The sequence below is a fragment of the Ricinus communis genome, chromosome 6, assembly GCF_019578655.1.
Source record: "Ricinus communis isolate WT05 ecotype wild-type chromosome 6, ASM1957865v1, whole genome shotgun sequence".
NCBI lineage: Eukaryota > Viridiplantae > Streptophyta > Magnoliopsida > Malpighiales > Euphorbiaceae > Ricinus > Ricinus communis.
The window spans coordinates 25,780,217-25,800,553 of record NC_063261.1 but is presented as its reverse complement, the minus strand read 5'-3'; the positions used below and the strand labels follow the sequence as shown (position 1 = coordinate 25,800,553).

The window sequence follows — 20,337 nt, the reverse complement described above, 5'->3', positions numbered from 1 at the left end:
TGCATCATTTTACAAAATATATATAAGACTCACCATTTCTCTGCCTATTAGTTTTTATCTTTTTATTCCCTTGGATGTGATTTTTTTTTTTTTTTTTATAGTTCATTTCAGACCAATGAGTCATGCATTACATAAGAACTCTTGAAATACTATATAAAAAGAACAGAGATATTACTTTAGATTGACAAGACAAAAGAAGTGGAGAGTTTGTAATTGTAGCACACAGCTTGCAGAGTTGGTCTCAGACCATACAAAAGAAAACCTGATTACATTTTCTGGATTGGGCTTAACTTTTATCCAACCTGAATATTGTATAATAAAAGCTTCACATGGCCCATTTTCAATAAAATGACTAAACCAGGATTCAGTGGTCACAAAGGCCCATATTACAATTTGGCATCCGACAAATAAATGGAATCTTTTTTTTTTTTTAATTTTTTTTGGAAAGGCTAAACATATGAAATCGGAATTTTATCTTGTATTTAGTATAAATAAATAGAAACTTTTTAAAAATAGTCTAGAATCAATAAAAATAATATTATTTTTGTAAGTTTTTCTACAAAATATTATTTTTTGACTTTTTCCTTTTCAAAAAATAGGTTGTGTTTATTTTTCGGTTTTTTTTTAATTGTTTTACTAAAAAATAATAAAAAAAAGCAATGCTGTATTTTTTTAAAAAATTAAAAATTTATATTTTTGATATTTTCATATAATAAAAATGAAAAAGAAATTTTTACACCGTATTTTTTATAAAATATAAAAAAATGGATATTTTATTTATATTTCCTAAATAAATTGTATAAACTTTGATGTCAAATTCCCATGTTTTCCAGATTGCAAAGATTGAGGTTCAAATGGAGACAGACTAATCTGGTTTGATGTGTAAATAAAGAGGTCATTTACAATTATGCAAGAAAACTCTGATCAGTAGAAATTTTTGTAAAATCTTCAATTTTCAATTTATGATGAATTGCAATCAGAACTGCACAGTAATAATTTATCTTCCAAATATAAAAATGTAAAATAATTGCACAGCGCAACTGCCAACTTAATAATTATTATTTAAAAACTTTGAAAAAATATATTCAACCAAGCTCATTTAATGTATTTTCTTTCTGAAAGTCGTTCATAATTATTTTTTTTAGCATGTAATACAATGCCAAGCTATGCATGGAAGAGCCTGGAACCTGACTCCTGATTGAGTATAATGCATAATTCAATGATCGCACATTAAAGACAAATTTGCTTAATGTAACATTGTGTTGCATACTTGTGCATTTACACCAAATAATGGTTTCGGGCATTTGAATCATCAATTACGTTTTCTGAATTCTCCAGGTGTTAAGGGTGCTTGTAGGTATAATTTTTAACAAGGAACTCCCAATAACAAGGAAATGAAATAAAGTCGCATATAAAACCTGAACCGAAATGCTACCAGGACGACTCCCGATAGCATTTTCTCGCTGGCTAGATCTTAACCAGTCTTCATCAAGCATTTGCATCAAAACACTCATTGTCTAACAAAAATATGTTAATTCGACAAACTAAATTTTAATTCTAAAAGTTTTTATTTAGACGGATATATACACCATAATTAAGGAAAAAATAATATCGTATATATAAGTATTTTACAATTTGATATTGGATGATTGAAATACATTTCTATATTCAAAATTAATAAATATGGGTCAATTATCAATTAATATTATGGAGATGGATTTTTAATTTAAGAAAGGTTTTATGTTCTCCGGACAAGAAAATTTGAGTTCTAAAGACTTGTTTAGAGGCGCCTCCCCAAGCGAATTGAGAATTTGCCTTCCTACAGATTCGGTGCCCACGACTTCCTGTAATTTAGATCCACTCCGGTTACAGTTGAAACCAAGGCTACACCTATAAATACTGGGAAACAGTTTAGAGAAAGTTAATGCAACTACAACCCTTGGAACACTAATCTTATACCCTGCAGGATCAAACGCATCATTAAATTACTCCTGCTGTGTCTAGTGCCATCACTACTCGATGAACTTCAGGTTAGTAAACTGACATTTATGGTTTTCTATCGGAATATGGCAATAGCTAGAACTGGATGAGGTAAAAAATGTTGAAGGATCAGCAGCAGCCCAACTGCAAGGAAAAGTAAAACTTGGGTCTTTTCCGAAGAGTGGCTCCATAAGAGCATAATATGCTGCCTTCTCCAGTCGACTCTTGTAAGTTCAGATAACCCCTTCTTCTGAACTGCACAAGATTCAAGTTTCAAACCATTTCTTATTCAGGACATAACTAACAAATGCTCAATCCCATCTTTGACAAAGACCAACCATGCTACCATCATAAGGAAACGATATTTACATTGTTAAAAAAACAAAGTCACCTTAAAGTTTCTAAGCCAAATAATCTATGCAACCAACTCAAAGAAAAGAATATCAGACCTTGACAATCTGACATTAACAAAATGAATACTATTTTTTCAATATTTATTCTTTATCTACTCCAGATTCTTTATCTTGCCCTGATTCACAAATTGTTATTGGTATCTCAATCCACCCTTCAGGTTTTGGTGGAGGCTCCTTGTTAATAACTTTGCAGACGACTAGATTTGAAACCTGAAACGAAAGTTAACCATAACAGTTGAAGTAGAGAATTTTACAATTCATATAAAAAGGCTGCAGAAATCAATTAAAAAATTTACCTTTCTTTTAGTAGAGCGATCATCATTTTTCACTTTAACTGTACTCGGATTAACTCTAAATTCTTCTATTGTCCATTTAGATTTTGTTCCTGCAGGTGGCCTTCCATTGTAGAAATCTAGTCTGCGCAAAAAACCAACAAGCTCACTAGTTTTTCTGGAGCCAGTAGGTCCAGTACTTCTCTCATAGACTGCTTCACGAGCAGAAGAAGAGAGATCAAAGTAGCCACCTTCTGTTAATATTTTTCCTTTTCTTCGGTTAGAAAAGAAGAACCATTCATGTGGTTTTCCATGCTTAAACAGACCTGCAATTAAAAATCCCAATGAAAAGCTGTAAAGAAAGTTTTACTTGAATCTGTAATTCATTCTTTTATTCTTATGAACTAATAAAACTAACAATATTAATCAGTTTACACATTCAAAGTTCTACTCTTTGAAGGTGTTCTTCATGCACGTACATAGCAGCACTTGTGTTCATGCAATTTATGCAATCAACTGTGAATTGCAACCTAACTTTGATTTGATTTTGATTTTTACAAATTTATAAAAGAAATTCTGATATTATCTTCAATAGAATATGTAAATAAAATGTGTATAATCGTAATGCCAAACTATAGCAAACGAAAAAAATATAATAATATTGATAGTTTATAATATCTAAGAAAAACATTGGATATTTCTCCATGTATAAATAAAAACTAAAAATATAAACATTGGATATGTACTAAAAGGAATTGTTTTCTGAGAAAAAATTAACTCACTGAAAGGAAGTCGTTCTGGGTTGCAAGCGTAAACATCAACTGTAGGGATGACATGAACTGGAAGTGGCTCTCCCATTATCTTCCTCTTCAGATAATAAACCACCAGCTCCGAATTGGTTGGGTTGAACCTGCACCCAGATGGAAGAACAAGCTCTTCTAGATTGCTGTTTTCTCCTTCAAATTGGTCCATCATTCAAATCTTCTATCTAAATATACAAATTCTAATATTGGAACGAAAGTAAATAATTTTTGGGGCTGATGTTTTCTTTTGTGAAATTAAAACCATCACATATAGTACTCTAAATCGATCAGAAGCAGTCTTATATGGCGGGGAAGGAAGGAAGGAAAGAGACATTGAATAAGAATTGGATGGTAAAATCTTGAAAGAACTTGAATTTGAAATTATTATTTTTTCTCTTCCAAGTTTAATATTCAAAAGGACTTGATTAGTAAAATTTAATTAGGAAATTAAATACTAACACTAAAATGCTATGCTATCCTGATACATTAAGTTAAAAACGACGCTACCTAGTAATACATATTGAATTTCTCCCCTTTTTCTTTTCTTTTTCCTAAATAAAAAGAAAAGAAAAAGAAACTCTAATCGTCGAACTCTGATATAAGATTCAAATGAGCTCATCCCAATTTATTACGGTACGTTGGGTATTCTGATCAATGATCTGGCCTCTTATTCCATATGTTTAGGGCTATGTAAAATTAGATTTTATTATGCCTTCGATCTTTAATTTAAGGGAAAAACATACAATTTTACCCTTGATGTTTGGTGTAAAGTGCATATTTACCCCTTAACTATATTTTAGCGCATTTAAGCACACAATTTGTCAAAAACTGTAATCTAGGCCCTTATTTTAACAGCAAAAAAAAAAAAAAAAAAAAAAAACCGTTTAGCTAAAGTTGATGTTAGCTATTTTTCTGTTTTTAATTTTTTTTTTCTTTTAATCCAACTTACCCAAAGTCTAACGATAGTTAAAATCAATAGAACTCACGTGCTAAATAATCAAAACACAACCCTAATTTTCTTTTGATCTCTTTCTCTTTTGTCTTTTACGCCACCACTTTGACAAAGCTCGAATTTTCTTATTGATTCCTTTTTGTTCTTCACTTCCTCTTGTCTTTATCTAAAACCTCCTTGTTTATTCATTCTCTCCATAAAGCCTTAGCTCTCCAACTTTTTCGTTACTCATCAAATAAGATGCACCAGATGCACAAAGTTTGAATCGTCTTCTTAGTGAATTAGTACATGGATATTGTTTAAAGTTAGGTTCTTGCGTTAATGCCGTAGTTGGTAATTCTTCGATTTTCATGTATTGCGGGTTTAGTAACATGAACGAAATTCATGGTCCATGTGTTTTATCATGGACATTAATGATCTCTGAGTTTGCTAAAGTAGGTGATATTGAGTCTGCAAAATTGTTCTTTGATGGAGCTCCAAGGAAAGAAAGAGGAATATGGGGTGCCATGATTTCTGGATATGTGCAAATAAAGCTTTCTAAGGAGTGTTTGTATATGTTTAGCATGATGCAGTTGACTGATTTTATGCTTGATGAGGGTATTATCTTAACCATTCTTTGTGCTTGTGCATAATTAGGTGCTTTGGATACTGGAATTTGGATTCGTAGATTATGGATAGACTGGAATTGCCTTTGAGTATCTGTTTGAATACAAGTCTCATTGATATGTATGCAAAATGTGGGAATGTGGTTTTGGCTAACTCGCTATTTGATGAAATGCATCAAAGAGACACAGTTTCTTGAGAATATTGGCATGACACTAAATACCTCAATTTATTAATTTTTTTATAAAAAATTGTAAAGTAAACCCACGATGCAACTCTTTTTTCTTTACAAGTTTACCAATTGCATAATAATAGTTTAAAACTGTGAATAGATTAAAAAAACTTGAAGCTATGTAATTAAAGTTATGCTGGGATTGGAAAATCATCTTTACTCTATATTGTGCAACTCTTCTATGTTCCAAGCTAACTTGGATTCTGATCCGTCTTATGTATGGCACAATCTTCTTTCGGTAAGTGGGTTATTTCAGAAAGGAGAGCTAGATGATATGTTGTTGATGGTATTCAGATTAGAGTGTATCACTGGTGTGCTTTCGGGTTCTTTCATTTGCTTGTTAAATCCATCACTGAGTAATGATTTTTATAGAGGAAACAAAAATCATCTATCGAACTTGTGTACAAGTTGGCAATCAAAAGGTGTATAATATGAATATTAGGCCAAAAATTTAAGAATTGATTAACTTTACAAAAATTATGATTAAAAGAAAGGGGAAGAAAAGGTAATCCTAGAAAAGAATAAGAGCAGTGAAAAAGGCAAGGTTAATGTTCTTCATTCTGCCCTGACTTCTTCATCCAGCGCCTCATATGGAAATACAAAATCTTTGTCATACCAACACTGATTTAGACGCATCCAGATGATTAAGCCTACATGTTCCAAGTAGGATTTCTGGGAGCTCCTCTTCCGTTTCACCCTACACAAAATTTATTTTCAGCAAAAAATTTGCTTTTCATTCACAAGTTAAACATCTATAATCACGTTTAACTGATGAAAATACCCTTAAAATTAATCAATAATTTATTTATTTATAAAATAATATAATAAATATTAATTTCTGAAATCTAAATTTTTTTTAATATCTATACTTAATTTTTAACAGATAGAATTTTGATATATATACTTATTTTGACACATAGGATTCAAGCTTATATGTGATTTTGTATTTTCTTTAATTAATTTATTGATTAATAAGTTACATTCCTAATTCAATACTAATTCTAATCCTAAGAAAGAGCATATAATTTTTTAATTAGATAATGACTAGTCCTTTATTCGTGGGTTGTACAACTATTATTATTATTTTAATTATAAAATCAAGTTAATAAATACAATTTAATAAAAATTTTAATATTTAATATTACTTTACAGAATTTTACAAATTAACTATTTTAAATGTCCTTAAATTTTTTAAAATTTTGCTAATGCAATAATATAAAAATTATTTATTAATTAAATTTAATATTATAAATTAATATATTAATATAATTAATATTCCTAGTTTTTAGAATTAAAAATTTAATTTATTTTTAAATATAATATTAGAAATATAATTTTTATATTCTTATTTTTTAAAATTAAAAATTTAATTAATTATTAAATATAATAATATAAATATAATTTAAGATGTTATTTTCTATATAAGAATTCTTATCTAGTCATAAAACTAATTTATTAGTTAATATAATATTAAAATATAATTAGATATTATTTTTTAGGATAGATTTAATATCATAATCTAATTAGATAATTATTTATTAGTTAATATAAAATTAGAATATAATTAATATGCTACTATTTCCTAGGATAAATTAGTATCATTATCTGACTAGGAAATTATTTATTAACTAATATACTATTAAAATATAATTAATATCATATCTCTTAGAATTAAAATCGATGTTTAATTAGGAATGTAAGTTATTAATCAATATATTAATAGAAAAACTATAAAAATTACATATAAATTTAAATCCTATGTGTAAAAAGTAGTACGCATGTCAAAATAAAAATTCTACGTGTCAAAAATTAAGCATACATATCAAAAATATTTCAGGGTTCAGAAATTAATATATATATATATATATATATATATATATATAAGTTTTCTAATTAGATAATGCTAATTATAAAAATATCATATTAATTATATTTTAATGTTATATTAATTAATAAATTAGTTTTCTAATTAGATAATAATTTTTATATTTTTAAATAGTATATTCACTAATAAATTAGTATTTATAATTACATAATAACTCTTAATTCTAAAAAAATAGTAATATTAATTATATTGATAGAATTAATTTATATAATATTAGAATTAATTAAAAAATATTTATATATTATTGTATTAATAAAATTCTGAAATTTTGAAAAGAAATTAAAGACATTTAAAAATAGTTAGTTTGTTGTTATTTTTTAAAATATTATAAATTAATATTAAAATTAAAAATTTATTAAATTGTATCCATAAATCTGATTTTATAATCGAAGTAATAACAACAGTCATGCAATGCACAAGTAAGTGACTAGTTTTATTATAAATCTATATTATGATTAACTTAGATTAATAATTTCTTAATCCTATTAGAATTCATAAATAATTAATCTAATTCCTCCCTAATTCTATATGATTTCAATGTAATTAATTTAATCTAATATATTTCTAATCTTATATATATATTAATTTCTGAAATTTAAATTTTTTTTTGACACGTGTACTTAAATTTTAACATATATAATTTTTATTTTTACATTTGCACTATTTTTAACACATGAAATTCAAATTTATGTATAATTTTACAGCTTTCTATTAATTTATTAATTAATAAATTATATTCCTAATTAAATACAGACTTTAATCTTAAGAGATATGATATAATTATATTTTAATATTATATTAGTTAATAAATAATTTCTTAATAAAATAATAAACTAATTATATTCTAAAAAATAGTAGTACATTAATTATATTTTAATATTATATTAACTAATAAATAGTTTCTTAATCAGATAATGCTATTAATTCTATTTTAAAAAAATAGCATATCAATCAGGTTTTAATATTATAATAACTGATAAATTAGTTTTATAATTATAACAATTCTAATATAGAAAATGATATCTTAAATTATATTTAATAATAAATTAAATTTTTAATTCTACAATAAATTTTTAATTCTAAAGAAATAGTAATATCAATTATATTGATATATTAATTTATAATATTAATTAATTAATAAATAATTTTTATATTATTGCATTAACAAAATTTTAAAATTTTAAGAAATTAATAATATTTAAAAATAATTAGTTTGTTATTTTTTTAAAATTCTACAAAGCAATATTAAATATTAAATTTTTTATTAAATCGTATCTATTAATTTAATTTTATAATCAAAATAATAATAATAGTCATATAACGCACGAGTAAACAACTAGATAGAATAAATTAGTAATCAATCTAATTCTGATATACTCCTATCAATGTAATTAATTTAATTTAATACATTCTTAATCTTAAGTAATTAATAAATTATAATAGCTCAATATCAATTTTTAGAGAAGTTGAAGACAAGAAATCATAAAGAAAATATACTATTCAATTAAAATAAAATATTTTCATAAAAATATAGCAAAAATATGATTAAATAAAATAAACATATAAAATTTAGTGCTAGCAATGGGTCACTTAAACTAAGCAAAAATATTTAAGAAATAAATAAATTTATAAGATATAACTCTTACAACTATTTGAGGTTAAATTGTTCACTAGATTTGTAAAGTATATACATAACAAAACGAACTCCTATTATATGGAAATACTACATATGAAATATTTATATTATGTATTTTATAATAATAAGCTATATACATAACATGCATCACGAGTAAAAAAAACCTAGTTTAGATCTTAAATTTGAGCCCCCTCTTTCTTTTAGTAATTAAAAGAAATATTATGAAGATTGGAACATTCCAAATCCTCAACATCTTGGTAGTTGGAAAATATTTTAAAGGGCAATGGGGTTATCAGGATTTTAAGCTCCTGATAACCTGCACTACTAAACATGTACTCAACCAATGGCATCATATTTCATTCCTTAATAATAATATGCGCATAATTCATTCGTTAGTTTAGCTGTTACTTAGCTTAATTTAGGTAGACAATGTCAATGAGGAGATTGATAATCTCACCTGTATCAAAAATGCCATCTCCATGACCAAATTATTCAGGTATCCAAGAACAAGACTGACCACTCCCCTTGCAATAGTGGAAGATCCAGCATCTATTTGAAGCTGAAATTCAGATATATTTGAAGCTTAGCATTTAAACTTACGAGGACAAAAATTGGATTCTGCTCTTCATGTAAGCAAAGAAATCTTGTAATCTACCTCTAGGTAGGTCTTCCCACGAAAATAATTTACTTCTAGTGCTTGACCCACCAAGCAAGCCTTCTTACCAACACTCTGCTTGACTATCCAAGATCCCTGAGGAAACACATCATACACAATGCTAATGCGAGAAAGCGCGATCACTGATGTGAATATGAATGCGAATAACTATGCACATTGGCTCTTTAAAGTTGAGTTGTTACTGACCTTAGATATATAAGGTATCAGCTTAAATCTGGAATTTCTGAAGGCATCGTCACCATTGACAAATTTTTGTAGCAATGGTGTATCTTCTAGAGGAGTTTTTAGCATGTAATACATTGCCAAGGTATGCATGGAAGAGCCTGGAATCTGATTCATGATTGAGCATAATTCGTATATTTTGATTATCGATGATGATGATAATTAATGCCCACATTAGAACAATTTGCTTATCGTAAAATTCACCTGTATGTTGACAATAAAGAAGAATTCTGGTCGACCTTGGGTTGCATACTTCTGCAGTTAAGCCAATAATGATTTCAGGCATAGAATAATTTCATCAATTATGCTTTCTGAATTCTTTGAGAGAGCATGTTTTATTGTAGGTATAATTATCAACAAGGAACTCTCAGTATTAGGATATGACATAAGATGACAGCTAAAACCTGAACAATACTGTCAGGGCGGCTACCAAGATCATCTTCTCGGTGGCTAGATCTTAACCAATCTGCACCAACCATTTGCATCAAAGTACCTTTTGACTTGACCTAAAGGAAAGAAAATATTAAATTTGAAGAAAGGTTGAATAATCACAAAGCCAAGAAAACTTGAGTTCCTGAAAACTCAATTAGACATGCCCTAAACTAACACTCAAGGATACTCATAGAACTTCAGGTTAGTAAACTAACACTTATGGCTACGTTACAATAGCGAGAATTGGTGAGTACCTTTTTATGGTCTCTCAAATAATTTTCTCCACGTATCAAAAATGTAGAAGGATCAGCAGCAGCCCAACTGCAAGGTAAAGTACAACTTGGGTCTTTTTGAAGAGTGGCTCCGTAGAAGCATACTGTGCTATCTTTACCGGTTAAACCTTGCAAGTCCACGTAATTCTTCTTGTGAACTGTGATGGGCAAAAGTTCCAAACCATTTCTTATTCAGGACATAACTAACAAATAATAGATTCCATCAGTGTCTTCGGAAAGAATTGTAACTACCACAACAGGACTAACCTGCAAGGTCATGCAACTTCTTCACTAAGCCAGCAGCAGATGATAATCTGAGTGGAACCGTACTCTGCATGAATTAAACCAAGAAAGTTAAGAAACAATAAATAATATGTGTTCATCCTCCTAAATTTCTATCCGGCAACTGTCCAACATTACATCTAATGAATGGTTGCATCAACTGTATGTGAATTAATCTGGTTTAGTTATTGAGGTGTAACTAATTTTAGAAAGAAAAGTTCAAAAGCAAGGATTAGAACCGGTGAATCCCCTCCCGAGCTCACTTCGGAAGGCCATTCATTGTCAGAATCGCAATCCATCATCTCGTTGGCATTAGGGACATCAAAGAACTCATCAGAGGCATTGTTCAGGCCAGTTAAACTTCTACTGAGTTTTCCTGTCCCTTCTTCTATTGAATTATGGTCCTGCTCAATCTTTTCCAGAGTTTCATCCTCCACATTCATGTCGACTTTTTCAATCTGGGGCAACATAATTTGTCTTGAAATTTCTCCAGACCTGAAGTCAGAATAATTTCCTGCTTTGGCTCGGAACAGCTCTCGTAATGCTGAAATTGCAACAAAGATAATAGGTATATTGAGTTTGTGATGAAGGACATTTGACTATGTGTTATATATTATATTAAGTTGTTAATAAGCAATTGTTAATAAATGGAAAGATACCTGCTACTCTTTCAATCATACGGATGGTTATGGATCTTTCAGATGATGGGCGCATATACAATTTCCAGGACTTCCAATCGACGGCGAGCATGTGCTTTACGAGTGATCGTGTTCCTTGATTCAGAGGAGTAATCACATATCCTCCACCTGCAATTTTCACACATCATGTTGGTAAAAAGTAACAGTTACTCGTGATGAGTTAAGCATCATCAATACACGACAATGAGGTTTAGAGAGAAAGGATATGAAGTTATTAGTCTAATTTTCCTTTTGTAATCTCTGAAAGTAATAAGGAAAGAGGAACAAGTATTAATATGAAAATTACTCTGTCATAACTTCGAGTCATATAGCAGAATTAAGAAGCATACGAATACTGAACTTTCTGAGTGCAAAGCATACATTACTTTTAAGGCATGCTCGAACGTAACCTTTTTGCGGTGGACATTTCTTGTGAATCACAGATTGGTATAGAATTACTGTCAAGCAATCAGATTAAGCAGATCAGGGAAAAATGTACGAATTCATTGAATAATATAATTGCTACAACATTACTACCATATGTGCCATCATCATCTCTTCTCCAATACCGTCGCAGCAATAAATCTCTTCGCTTCAGACCCCTGAAAAGTTTTGCAAGTTATCGACAGTGTATATTAGAAGTGAGAATTTTCCTTTGCCAATGTTTCTTTCCTGACCTGGGGAACCAATCATTGTACAATTGCTTGTGAATAATATCTGTATGACCATCTAGGTGCTCAACCATGCTACCCCGGTAAAAACAGTAGTCCCATCTGCAAAACACTTGCTAATTCAATCTCTGGTGAAATAATCCATAACCTGAAACTTCATTATGGATAAAGATCCCTCTTCTTTTTTAACCATTAATGTTTGGAAATGAAACTTGTAGTTTCATAAGACAACTAGTTCTTCATACATATGCTTCCAGCAACATGTTTATGATTTCCCATGATATTAGCTTCTGTCCACTTGGAGATCAGAAAAGCAGAAAATAAACATTACTCTTATCTGAATTCATAATAGGAGTTTACTCTGATCTCAAGGGACCGAGGGACATAAGAGTCTGAAAAATGGCCTCTGAAGTCCCGTCAACAACACCAACTGCCATTACTGCAGGATGATCATCCCAGTGCTGAAACAAAGAAAAGGAAAAAGAATTCAAAATTTTCAGCTAAAGGAGATTTTTACGTTTAACTATCAATAATCAACAAGTCATAAGAGGAAATGAAACTTTACCCCTCCACTAGAATCCCAATCTTTTGCCTCTTTAAAAAGGCGGAGTCCTGAAAAGTAACACAGTTTTAAGATATATACATATATATATATGCATTCTGCCTATGTAGATAAGATATGTAAGTCATCCCATACCATTCTGACAACCGAAAATTTTCCATGGAGAGGGAGCGATAACATCAGATGTCATTGCTTCAGTATGCAAGGTTGAGTAGTAATCTATTAATCTTTTACAGTCCACCCTCTTTGTAACACTTAATCTGTTGAAACAAGAAAGCATAATAAAATCAAAAGAACTTGACAAGAAATACAAGAAAGAAAAAAACTGAGTACTTGAACAACTGAACATATTAAAATTCTTTCTGTTCCTTAAAACACGTTGAAACTCAAAAGAATATGGTCACCCTTATCAGGAATTTAACTTTCAGTTCAATAAAGCATTTCAGGATACCTAGATAATTTTTAGGCTTCTAAATCAGTAATTGGCTCATTCTTCTTATAAAAAGCAGGGGAGTGGCAGAGGCAATTGAAAAATTCTGTTCCTCTAGTTATTAAATGAGGGATATTCCAATTCATTGCTTTTGAAATGTTACACTATGATAACCTGATCGATATTTAAATGATCACATATAACCACTAAAAAAACATCTGCAAAGAATGGCAGGCAATACTGTACTATAAGTATCAACTCAAAAGAATTGGCACAAGTCTTTTTCTTTTTCTGTTATCACATCCATTTCCTGAGTAATTTCAACATGCCTAGTATTCTCAAAAGTTCTAGAAAAAGATTCAACAAAAATAGTAGACAAATATAAAACTTTAAACAGAATATAAGTTCAGAAAGAGAAAAAAAAAATGCTTGATTCACAAACTTATTTAAATGGCGCTGACATACCTAATAGGTGGCCATTTCCTCTTAGAGATGGCCACAAAATCCTTTGCCGGATGTGGGCACTCCTAGAAAATATAGAAAAGCATCAGCCATCTTAAGGAAAACCACTGTATTTAGTATCTTATGAGTCACTAGTTTGGTACCTTTGTCAAGGCATTCTGCAAGGAACGAATCCATTCTGCTGCTTCTTCTGAACTCCTTGCTCCTAACTGAAAAAATGTTTAATTCAAATCTTACCAAAGGATGAATCAATAAATCGAAAAACTATAAAATGTCGAGGAATTTGGCATACCTTAAGTTGATCATTGTGATTCAAAGTACTGTAAAGTGTGAAAATGAAGAAGACCTGCAAGTTGCCACCAATTAAAATGTGAAAGATAAATGCTTATCTAATGCAGGGCCTGAAAGAGTTTACTGATCATGATTAAAAAGAAGAAAGTAGTGAGGAGTACTTTTCTATTAATGCTCTCTCTTCCATTATCTGTAACACGAATGCAGGAGTCAACCGTTGCACTCCTAACTGGCTCCTGAAAAATTCAACTTTCGTTAGTCATTCTTCCTGAATTTCATGACCACACATACAATGGTCTACTTGACATTTAATATAAACCAAATGTTACATATATACAAAGAAAAACAGTTATATGAAAGTATATTCTCCTGTTATGTCATGCCTTACTTTCAAAAATACAATTAACCTATACAAGAGCCTATGTTCAATCACGAACACAGCTGCTATTGTATAACTGGCACATCCGTTCAGAAAATGTCAGTCGTAAGGTAACATCATTATTCCCTGATGGTTAATCGGTCAGGGAAACAAGAACCACATTTCAGGCTCATTTCAGCTCAAGAAACACTGGATCTACACTGAGGTCATTCAACAATTGCCAGTGTATTCTCCCATGTTGTAGGCAATCATGAGTATGTGCACAAGCATATCATGTTTTTCTCTCCCTTGTGTCATTAAGACCAATTCGGATCCTATTGTGATTTATGTTCAAGTTCACCATTTTAAGATAAGGAATTAACGGGTGAAGAGAATGGTCTTCTTGTGGCTATACTGGCACCAGCAATTAAATATCCTCCTGACAAGGTACAATTTCCAAAAACATGTGTTCTATTATTGATAGTTCTTAATAAAATCCAGAAATGATTTATTTTCCTTTTTCCTTTTTTTTTTTTTTTTCTTTTCCTCTTTTTGAAGATAAAAGCATATATAAAAATCAAGACAGAATGGATAATGGCACAAACACTAAGAGATAAGAAAATTCAGCTGGAGAAAGACCCATAAAAATAATACAGAGACAATATAAATTCAAATATAATAAAACCATGAATCATCTAAATACAGCTAGCACACGACTCAATGTTATAAAGATCAACATTAACATGCTCCAGAACTCTAAAAACATTCCAAATTTAAATATATTCTGCTTGGAAAAGATTAAAAATATAATTGAAAAAAATAATTCCAGAATGAAAGCCACCAAATTTACATCTTCTCTCAATCAAACTCAGTTTATTTATATCCAAACCAGGAAAAAGAAAATAAAACTAAAAAGACATCTATATATATATATATATATATACATACCAAAGCGGACATGAAAGACAAAACCACAACTACAAAAGAAACATACATATCTCTTTCTACATTCTCAGTTAATCAAAATCAAAAGGAACAAAAGCACAAAACATTATACAACAAGAATATTACTGCATGAGGACAGACCATAAAACAAAAACTAAAAACAAAAAAGAAAACGACAAATTACCTCAGCTTCAGAAATGGGTATGGTTTTATAGCATTTGAGGCAGTTTTCTTCAAGAATAAAATACCTCTTGCGAGAAAACTGTAAGCCAAACCTGTTGGACCTAATAGTATATAACCAACCTTCCATTCTTCCAATATTTTGGGGCATATCCATATCAAGAAAATCAAGTTTCTTTGATTTCTTGATATAAGCAACTGCTTATCAATGATTCTGCATGTTGTTGCTCTGATTCTTCTTTTTTCCTTTTCTTGAAGATGTATATATATGCAATATAGCCAAGAAGATGGCTACAACTAATATAAACGTATATATGTATATAGCCTTGATATCTATTTAATATTATGTGATTAAAACGTGACTTTTATGTAAATGAAGTTCTTGAGTTTGATCTCTGACTCCCTTTAACCAAAGGGAATCAGAGAATCAAAAAATTGCCAGTCACTTTATGGTTAATATAAAGAAGTTTTCCTGTTTCCAATTTTTCTTATTATGTTTCTCTTCCTGTTTTTAAGTAACTAAATTTTGGATTGACAAATCACTGCAATATAAAATTACCATTTACCCCTTCTTATTTTTGGGCCTTCAAAATGTGGGTTCACTTTTTTTTTTTCTAATTTTCATTTTCTTTAATATTATATAATTCATTTTTTTAAAACCTTTTCCTCTTTTAGTATTAAATGTTGTATGTATGTTATATGGATAAAGAAATTAAATTTTTTAGTTTAAATTAAACAATTGGTGATAAAATTTAAAAAGAATTACAAATAATAATAATTTTAATTCTTACATACTCGTTCACTTAAATGTAAACAATTTACATTTTGACTATATCGAATTGGGTTCTTCTTTTATTCTTTTATCAAATTGAGCAGGCTAATTAATTAAGTATATAAAAAATTACTTTATAATTCAATGGTAATTGCTATGGTTATAAAATGTTTAGATGCACCTTGTAAAATGGAAATTGAGAGAAAGGAAATGCATGCTCTAGCTATTGTACATGCAATGATTTTAGCTTATGAGCCTGCCAATTTCACATAATTGTTACTATTATAAAGCACCTGCACATGATTGTTTTGCTATGTAAAATGTACCCAACATCTACCATTGTCATCATGTTTTTTGACCTTCAAAATGTTTTTTCTTGATGAACTATTCTGAAAGAGGAAAAACTAAATAATTAAGAAGATAATTTCAATTTGAAATTTAAAAGGTGATATGCACAAAATTATGTGGCTAATTGCAGATTATTGTGTGAGAATTTTTATTTTATTTTTTTATCTTTTTCATTTTGGATGCCAATTAAGTGAAATGGGTACATGGTAAAACCAATTATATGATGATAAAAAAAAAATAATAATAATAACAACCTCAGTTTGCTGTTTTAAGTGATACCTTTCATTTTCTTAAGAGGCTCAGAATTCTAAACTCTTTTCTTTAACATTAGAAATAGGTATGTGGTGATTTAACCATATATTATACAATAGCCATGCATGTGATTCATTCCTTAATAGTCATAGGGATGTTCAAGATTTGCGGTGACTTAAAAAGAAGCTTTAGTTGAGTAGTAAAATGATACTAATGATTGTTATATGTAATGTGTTTTATAGTTTTAGACATGAGTTTTCTTTGTTAGAAAAGAACAATGTAAACATAAAGGGAAAAGAGTTATTAGGCAAGGAAAGGAAAATAGGAGAATGTAATTTTCTTTTTTTGGGTTAAAAATAGGGCATTTTGGCTAATCATTAGGCAAAAAAAGGAAAATAGGAGAATGTAATTTCCAACTCCAATACCTTTTCTTTTTTAGGACTTTCTCTTGTCATCACCTTTTACCAAGTCAATCTCTTTCTAAACAACATTATAACAATATTGATCCTATTGAAGGAATTCAAGCAAATTATATATAATAATAATAATAATAATTTTAATATTTTTATTTTCTTTACTACAACAGCAGTAAACTCAGTAAATTATGTTAGACAGTTTTCCTAGAAGATGTTGAACATAATTTTATTATTTAGAAATTAGAAAAATATAATCATTATCTCTTCCCCTTCATTACCATCACATCTGCTTTTAACCCAGTTAACTCCCAACAGAACTATTAATTATCATATAACAAACCCAAAAATTATTTTCTTTTCCTATGCATTATTAAACTTATATTAAGGTTTAATAACTGAGGCCATTTTTGGCATTTTAGGTGTCAATTATGGTATTTGACCAATTCTATAAAAATAGAGTGATAGAAAAACAATAAATATGGATAGCAAGACTTTATAGTTAGCAGATGCAGAACTCTAAGGTGAACTAATTAATTGGATTATCAAACAGAGATAAAATAATAATAAATTTTGATATATTTAGTGTATAAATGGAGACATATATTAAGTTTAAGTAAATTTATTTTATAATTATATTTATGATCCAAATTTAAGGACTTTATACTCCTTAATTAATCAAAATACAATTCTTTTAAATGAAATTTTGTCTAGTTTTTGAACGAGTTTAATGGGAGATAACAGTTAAACAGACCCTGCACCCATTAATGGCACAACTGCAAAAAAAAAGAAAAAGAAAAGAAAGAAAAATCTGGTCTCACTCATTTAATGTGATGGCATATTAATACTTCTTAAATGTTCGAGGCCTATTCACAAAGAAAATTCAACTTCATCTAAATATTCTCTATTATTGCTATTTTAACCTTATTTTATGTTTTTATTACAATTATAGCCTATTTAATGCAATTTATTTCATTTTTGCTTTCACTAGCTCTTATGGCTGCCGTGTTATATCAAATTAATACTATTCCATTCTCATTTGTGTTTCTAATTTCAATTTTTACAGATTTAAAAAGTTGTAATACTCATGTTTTAGACATTTTTTTTAAAAAATAATATAGTTTTACCTTAAAATTTTAATTGGAATATGAATCGTGTCAATTTAAATACAATTATTAATATTATAATGGATTAATTGCTACATAAATCCTGTATTTTACACTTATTTCTCAATCTAATATGTAGTTTTTATTTTTTTTTTACTATTAGCAATGTACTCTAATATTAATTTCAGTTTTATTTTCCGGTAAATATCAGTCAAATATTGACATGGTTACAAAAAAAGAAATTGATTCAACATTAGAATTGATAACTCATCCTTAGACACTTTAAAGAATTTTCTTTTACCATTTTATTTAAAATTCTAGAAATTTAAGGCTTGAAAAATGCTTTCGATTGTTAGAACAAACAAATGACAAGAAGAAAAAAATTAATAAGAAGTTAAAAATTATTAGATTTTTTTTCAAAATCCTAATAAATATGAGTGAAATTTTAGAAAAGAATATATGTTGTTGGATTATCTTTTTATTTACATAAATAATACAGTTTTTGGATATATGATGAGTTAATAACTGTAATGCTAACTTTATTTTTTTAAAATTTTATCACTAGAATTGAAGTTACATCAATAAAATTTGACTGATAAATACCAGAGGCTAAAATTAAAGTTAATACCAAAATATGTCGCAAAGATTTTAAAAGAATTAAAAACTTATGCAAGATTTGTACAAAAAATTTAAAGTATAAGGTTTATTTAGCAATTAAGCCTATTTATAACACCGTAAGAGTAAAAATAATGTTATTCTTATATCTAACATGTCCACCACATTGAGAAGCGAAACTGAAAACAATTGTATTAAATTGGTCAAAGTTTCAACTTATTTCTTTTTTTATTAATAAAAATTAATTATAAAATAAAATAAAAAGTGTTAATGGAGCATACATTTTAAAGTAAATTATAGTAGAGTTAATTCTTTATAATTTAATGGAAAAACATACAAATAGCATCAGCCTTCTTTGTCATATTCACAAAAGTGCAACTTTAATTTAAAGTCAACTAATAACTCTCTCTCTCCCCCGCCCTCCTTTCTGTTGGTAAACTGACCACTTGGCCATTGTCATCACCTAACTTTAACCATTATGACAGCTTTTATGTTAATTTAGTCTCTCTTACGCTCTGTAAATTTTACACAGCAAAAGAATTTTGCCACGTTAGATTAATTTCCTTAATTTTGTAATTTTGGAAGCATACTACTTGTGATAGTGGTGATGATAAATTGTAATAGAGAAGCAGTGATATGATGGTGGAATGAAAGTGAATTAGATTTAGAACGCGAATTATTTGGAATCAATTTAAAAATATTTGATATTGACTCGTCGATAGTAATCAAACCGAACTTCAACTCGAGCTACTCTAGTACCTTGACAAATCAGGCTCGAATTCTATTACACCGATTCGAACTGGCTCACAAACTAATCGAGTCTAAATGAGTTTTAATTTGAGCTCGAACTCCAGTTTGAACTTTTCAAAATTTGGCTTGAGCTCGAGTTTGTTTATTTAGGATCAAGCTTAAATTCGAACTCTTTAAAATCTGATTCGACTCGATTTGTTTACATCTTTAATTGAATGAATCTTGATAGTAGTGATGTTTATTAATATTTTTAAATTAAATTTATTTTATTTATTAAAAAAGAACTAAATTCATAAATAAGTATAATCTTAGGGGGGTCAATAGTAATTAACCCAACCTTTTACATGTATAGTTGGGAGATGTAATATTTAATGAATTAGTTAGGTTAGGTGGCATGGCATTATGTTTTTTAATGTATAAAATCACTATCATATTATTTATTATTTTTATTTTAAACCAAAAGTCAGGACACTACAAAACTAACTATACATATGTTATTAGGCATTCAAAAGAATATAAACATATTTTAAATTAATTCATATTTTGGAGCAAATTTGTAAGATATGAATAGAAAAATGTAAGAACACATATATAGTAGTACTTGCAATGGTACCCAACTTCTTATTAATCATCCATGCAAAGCATCAATCCTTTTTGAGTAAAGTAAAATTAGTGATTGGATTTGGAGACAATTTGGTTAAATAGATTTTGAAAGAAAGCCGAAAGCATATGAATGCTTATAGATGTGTCGTAGCAATTAATCCTGAAAAGGTGAAAGGGATGGTCACATAAATAGAAGGCCAATGCATAGGACTAAAATTAGAAATTAGTTGTGCATGTATAAC

The 20,337-nt window shown here is 28.8% G+C and overlaps 2 protein-coding genes across 4 annotated transcripts; both read right to left on the bottom strand.

Moving 5' to 3' along the window:
- Nucleotides 1–2,474: 2,474 nt before the first annotated feature.
- LOC112537001 (NAC transcription factor 29) lies at nucleotides 2,475–3,637 on the bottom strand. Its single transcript, XM_048375362.1, has 3 exons — nucleotides 3,448–3,637; nucleotides 2,690–2,991; nucleotides 2,475–2,603 (listed from the first exon to the last, which is right to left on the bottom strand). Exons 1-3 carry the CDS (start codon nucleotides 3,635–3,637, stop codon nucleotides 2,475–2,477), a joined length of 621 nt encoding a protein of 206 aa, XP_048231319.1.
- A 2,007-nt stretch (nucleotides 3,638–5,644) lies between these two features.
- On the bottom strand, nucleotides 5,645–15,705 carry LOC8260985 (protein ENHANCED DISEASE RESISTANCE 2-like). 3 transcript variants are annotated; one of them, XM_048376250.1, is made up of 21 exons: nucleotides 15,241–15,705; nucleotides 13,915–13,989; nucleotides 13,755–13,808; nucleotides 13,606–13,671; nucleotides 13,466–13,527; nucleotides 12,706–12,830; nucleotides 12,574–12,620; nucleotides 12,369–12,469; nucleotides 12,015–12,110; nucleotides 11,875–11,939; nucleotides 11,748–11,795; nucleotides 11,320–11,466; nucleotides 10,900–11,204; nucleotides 10,646–10,709; nucleotides 10,361–10,536; nucleotides 10,079–10,180; nucleotides 9,879–9,929; nucleotides 9,639–9,782; nucleotides 9,432–9,527; nucleotides 9,234–9,335; nucleotides 5,645–5,952 (listed from the first exon to the last, which is right to left on the bottom strand). In XM_048376250.1, the coding sequence occupies exons 1-21, from the start codon at nucleotides 15,391–15,393 to the stop codon at nucleotides 5,866–5,868; spliced, it is 2,166 nt and encodes a 721-aa protein (XP_048232207.1). In that variant the 5' UTR covers nucleotides 15,394–15,705; the 3' UTR covers nucleotides 5,645–5,865. The 3 variants fall into 3 exon arrangements, with proteins under 3 accessions (XP_048232207.1, XP_048232205.1, XP_048232206.1); XM_048376248.1 differs by having other exon boundaries at nucleotides 11,724–11,795; nucleotides 15,241–15,704; XM_048376249.1 differs by having other exon boundaries at nucleotides 10,924–11,204; nucleotides 11,724–11,795; nucleotides 15,241–15,704.
- Nucleotides 15,706–20,337: the final 4,632 nt, after the last annotated feature.

Excerpts from the sequence above, each read along its gene's own strand:
- LOC112537001 (XM_048375362.1), bottom strand. The coding sequence starts at position 3,637 with ATGGACCAATTTGAAGGAGAAAACAGCAATCTAGAAGAGCTTGTTCTT. Across the intron at positions 2,992-3,447 it reads CCCAGAACGACTTCCTTTCA|GTCTGTTTAAGCATGGAAAA; the intron begins GTGAGTTAATTT and ends TTTTAATTGCAG. Across the intron at positions 2,604-2,689 it reads ATCGCTCTACTAAAAGAAAG|GTTTCAAATCTAGTCGTCTG; the intron begins GTAAATTTTTTA and ends CTTTCGTTTCAG.
- LOC8260985 (XM_048376248.1), bottom strand. The coding sequence starts at position 15,393 with ATGGATATGCCCCAAAATATTGGAAGAATGGAAGGTTGGTTATATACT. Across the intron at positions 11,467-11,723 it reads CGTTCGAGCATGCCTTAAAA|GTGGAGGATATGTGATTACT; the intron begins GTAATGTATGCT and ends TGAAAATTGCAG. Across the intron at positions 9,783-9,878 it reads TCTTTATTGTCAACATACAG|ATTCCAGGCTCTTCCATGCA; the intron begins GTGAATTTTACG and ends ATCATGAATCAG.